Source organism: Poeciliopsis prolifica, unplaced genomic scaffold (assembly GCF_027474105.1).
Source record: "Poeciliopsis prolifica strain line A6 unplaced genomic scaffold, Auburn_PproV2 SCAFFOLD001, whole genome shotgun sequence".
NCBI lineage: Eukaryota > Metazoa > Chordata > Actinopteri > Cyprinodontiformes > Poeciliidae > Poeciliopsis > Poeciliopsis prolifica.
Window position 1 is genome coordinate 7,233,732 of NW_026562376.1, and position 4,113 is coordinate 7,237,844.

Genomic DNA, 4,113 nt, shown 5'->3' on the forward strand with positions numbered 1-4,113 from the left:
CCTCCCCCGCAGTTTAGAGTGACTCAAAGGTGAAGCCCTGAAAACAAATACAAGGCACTCACATGCTCCGCAGTTTGGATTTCACGTCATCCTGTAAAGACTGCATACAAAGGCTGCAAGACGGCTGCAACCCCGCGCAGTCGTGCTGGGCTGCAACGTGGTATCAATGCGCCACTTTGGGTCAAAGGGTCAATGAGTAATTAAGACATGGTTGCCTGAGCATTCCCCATGCACACTTTCAGTCCTGATGAAAGGCTGCCAATGAAAGGAGGAGGATTTAAGTGGAGCCTGATACCAAGGATCAGATTTCTGTAAGTGTGTCTAAATGTTCCTTGTTCAGGGCAATTAGTTTGATTAAAGTGATAGTCTGGTGTCATCCTGCTGTTGAAGAGGATTTTGTGCATGCATATTGCATGACATTCAAATAATTTGCATACAACCAAGGTAACAATACCACCCGAAAAAATTTTTACGATTTTTTAGTTTCTTTCTTTCAGTGTTTTGCACAACCGGAACAGTTCTGGTTCCGGTTTAGTAAAAAAAAAAAAAAAAAAGAAAAAATTATGCACGATGGGCAACTTTCATAAAACAGATCACTCAAGATAAGGATGAATGGCTTGACATGTCGCAGCCTTCGTGTCCACAAAGAGGTCAAAAGGTGCATTGATTTCCATGTACAACAAGAAATTATTCGTTCATTTTCATTGCGTCAAAAATGAAGAGGCCAAGGCCTGAAAATTGAGGTCGCTGATAAACGCTAGGAACAGGAGACGCTGAGGGGAGAAATCAATACGGCAGTTTGTCAGCCTGCCTCTCAGAGAGCACAGGAGTCTGAAACGCGCCTAAGCCTGCGCTGTCAGCAAAGCACATTACCAGAAATCAAAGGCCAGTGAAGGCCCGAAGGAAGGGATGTACACGGCTTCCGACAAAGGACACATTTTGGTAATTAAAACCTATTTTATCAGAGCTGTCCTGTCACTGATTTTCCTCTAACACTATTGACTATCTGTTGTGTGCGCGATGACCACTAATTCAACTTTAAATAAATGTTCTGGGCTTTTAGGGATTCTTGTTTTTTTTTTGTTTTTTTCCCCAAGCAAAATACAACACCTCATCATATAGACAATAGTTATTTGATTAGGCACTAACTGAACCATTTTCTGTATCTATTTGCATATTTTAGGGAGCTGACATAAATGAATATTTTTTTTTTTCAATACAAATCACAGAAAGCCATGATTCCAAACCACATCGATGTTGCTGTGTATACTTTGTTAGTTATGCAGTTGGCATACTTTGGCAATAAATAAACATTAATTTAATTGACTTTTAGTCAGTTTTGCAGGGAAGTACTCCTTAATTTTTTCACAGTTTTGGGGGGCATTTTATGGAATAAAACAACACAAACTAGTGAAGAATTGTGAAGTGGGACAAATGGGCTTTTTTTTTCTTTTACAAATAAAAAGTCTAGTGTGTTTATGTGTTCAGTACGACGTGGAACCATTTTTCACTGCAACTTCTGCTTTTGGTGTATAAATTTACATATCGAGCAATTTTTTTCACCTGCTCTTGGCAAATACCTTAAGCTTAGTAAGAAAAAATTAAGAAAGGGCACAGATAAACAATTAATAGTCATCTCATTTATTTTATATACCTTGAGCTACTACACTAATATTTTATTTTGACAACAAATTTCCAGTTACCTGACACATATATGTATGATGTGTAATTGAATTTATTACTCCTTCAGTTTATCATTAAATATTTAATAATTTACCATAAAACAACATGTGCAGTCAGACAAGACCACCAGTGTCAGACAGAGCGATGTCACTTCCAGGTACAGCGGGACATTACCAGGAGGAGTAAATCCAGCAGTCTGGTAGACACTAGTGTTTTTAACAGTAAAGCAGCCTCCACTTTCAGTACTGTGCACCTTCTTCTTCTTTGTAGGCAAAATAGACAGTGACAGGTCCAACACTCGTCAGCACTGTTTCTGCAGCTCCTACCACCATCCAGCAGCCAATGCCATAGGCCAAACAAGGGATACCTGCAACAATGAGACATGTCTATTATTTCCAGTCTGAAGTTTTCATCTTCCATACAAATCTTTACAGCAGAGTTCCTGCAAGTTTTCAATTTCAAAATTCTACACCCAGATTTTATGTTGTTTGGAATTAATCTGTGATTGCCTAGTATTTTATAAATGAAAAAGAAGAAATTCATCTTAGGTATTTGTAACATGTTGGTTTGTTACTATTTTAGATACTGAAATAGGGACTCTTCAGGCACTTTTCATTTTTTGGAATAATTAAATCAAATATACCTTTAGACTTGTACATAAAGAAAAAAGTTGTTTGTAACCAACTCTGAAAATACTCACCTAGATTAATAACTTTCAGCATAGTAAAAAACCTGTCTTCAAAGTCCAGGTTCTGTGGAGGTGCTTTGGTGCAATGATATTTCACAAAAGGGAAGCAGCCGGTTCGCAATATATGGTAATTGGATCCCTGAACTCTCCAGTTGAAGTTGGACAGGCCAAACTGGTCGTTGTGGATGGAGCTGTAGCGCACGCAGAATGAAGTCCAGGGTGGGAGCCTCCGCTGCTGCAGGTGGCAGGTCAAAACCTCTGAAGCTGCTGGCCGTGGACCTGTTTTACCAAATCTGCTCGGAAACAGAGCGACCTGCAAAAAGATGCTGTGTATCTTCCGCAAAAACTCCTTCATGACTTCTGTAATAAGAACAAGGAGTCATCTTAGCGTTTAGAAGGCTACGGTTTGCATCTAATCTGCAGATTTTTACTCAGCATTTATCTCGAGGGTTTAGTTTACTACATTATGGACTCTGGGCTGCCTTGAAACGGCTCCAGATGGAAATTTAAAATATCTGGAAAAGAAAAAAACTGCAACTGGAGTACTCTGAATTTATCTGGATTTATCATACAAAACACTGTGTTTTGAGAAACGATTTCACAAATCACAAACTATTCCTTAAATAATACACAATGAATATAAAAGAGTACAAGCTATACTGTCTTAAAGTATTTTAGATTAAGAATAAGAACGGACTGAAGAAGCCCAGATCCTCAGCAATAGCCTGACATCCTGGTGACAGGTGTAACAGAGCAAACATTAGGAAACAAGGCTTGGCACTGCTCGCTCACCATGGCAGATCCTGACTCCTGGAGCTCAGCTGAACTTTGCTAACAAGCTCAACTCCGGTGGTCAAGGTTCCAAAACATTAAGCTTTAAAAACATCCTGCTACAAAGACCCGCATGCTGGGAAACACATGGTGAACCAGCATTATTTACATCATCTAAGATCAGTGATTAGGTCACATTCCGCCTCTTCAAGATTTAAATCGACTTTAAATCTAACCTGGTACTTCGTTTAAATTTGTCCGGTCGGAAACACGGCGCGGTAAATATGGTTCTCATTCGGAGCGTTATGAACGTACACGAACGTGTTTCGGGAATTTAAATATTCCTTGGAGTTTTCTGTATGGGTTCACATACAGAAAACCCTTAATCTGATCCATAGGCTTTCAACACAATTGAGATTGAGACTACTCCACTATTTTAATTTTGACCTTCTATACTATTGATCTGCTATTCACAAAAACAGTGTGGATTTGTGTTTGGGATTATCATCCTTTAGGAACACAAAATTGTGTTCAACATCCAACCATTAGAGGTGAGCTTCATGGATTAAAAGTCTCACCTTAATCTGTCCTAATGTAAATCTGGTCATATGTGCTTTTCTTGAAGAGTTGTCCACCTGACCATATGGACAGCTACAAATTTCTGTTGAGCTGATAGTTATCAGTTTTGCAATATAGGTTTATTTATAAATCAGCAAACTCTCTGCCCATGGTAATACAGGTACAGAAAGGAAGCTGTGCAATTTAGATGTAAGCTCTTTGTTACAAATTCTCTGACATATTTATTTGGATATGCTCCAAAAACAATTACCATTTAAAACTAGAAATAATAAGGAAGTCACTAAAATAGCAGTAAGTTGGAGTATCTCGTTCATACTCAGTAATAAAAAGGTAAAAAAATAAAAAAAAGTCTTCACGTTTCACAACAGTTATGCAGCTTATTTTTAATTGTC

At 38.4% G+C, this 4,113-nt stretch overlaps 1 protein-coding gene across 1 annotated transcript; it reads right to left on the bottom strand.

Annotated features, from left to right (window-relative positions):
* Positions 1-1,620: 1,620 nt before the first annotated feature.
* cunh15orf61 (chromosome unknown C15orf61 homolog) lies at positions 1,621-3,400 on the bottom strand. The gene is made up of 3 exons (XM_055036876.1): positions 3,164-3,400; positions 2,384-2,731; positions 1,621-2,050 (listed from the first exon to the last, which is right to left on the bottom strand). The coding sequence occupies exons 2-3, from the start codon at positions 2,724-2,726 to the stop codon at positions 1,923-1,925; spliced, it is 471 nt and encodes a 156-aa protein (XP_054892851.1). The 5' UTR covers positions 2,727-2,731; positions 3,164-3,400; the 3' UTR covers positions 1,621-1,922.
* Positions 3,401-4,113: the final 713 nt, after the last annotated feature.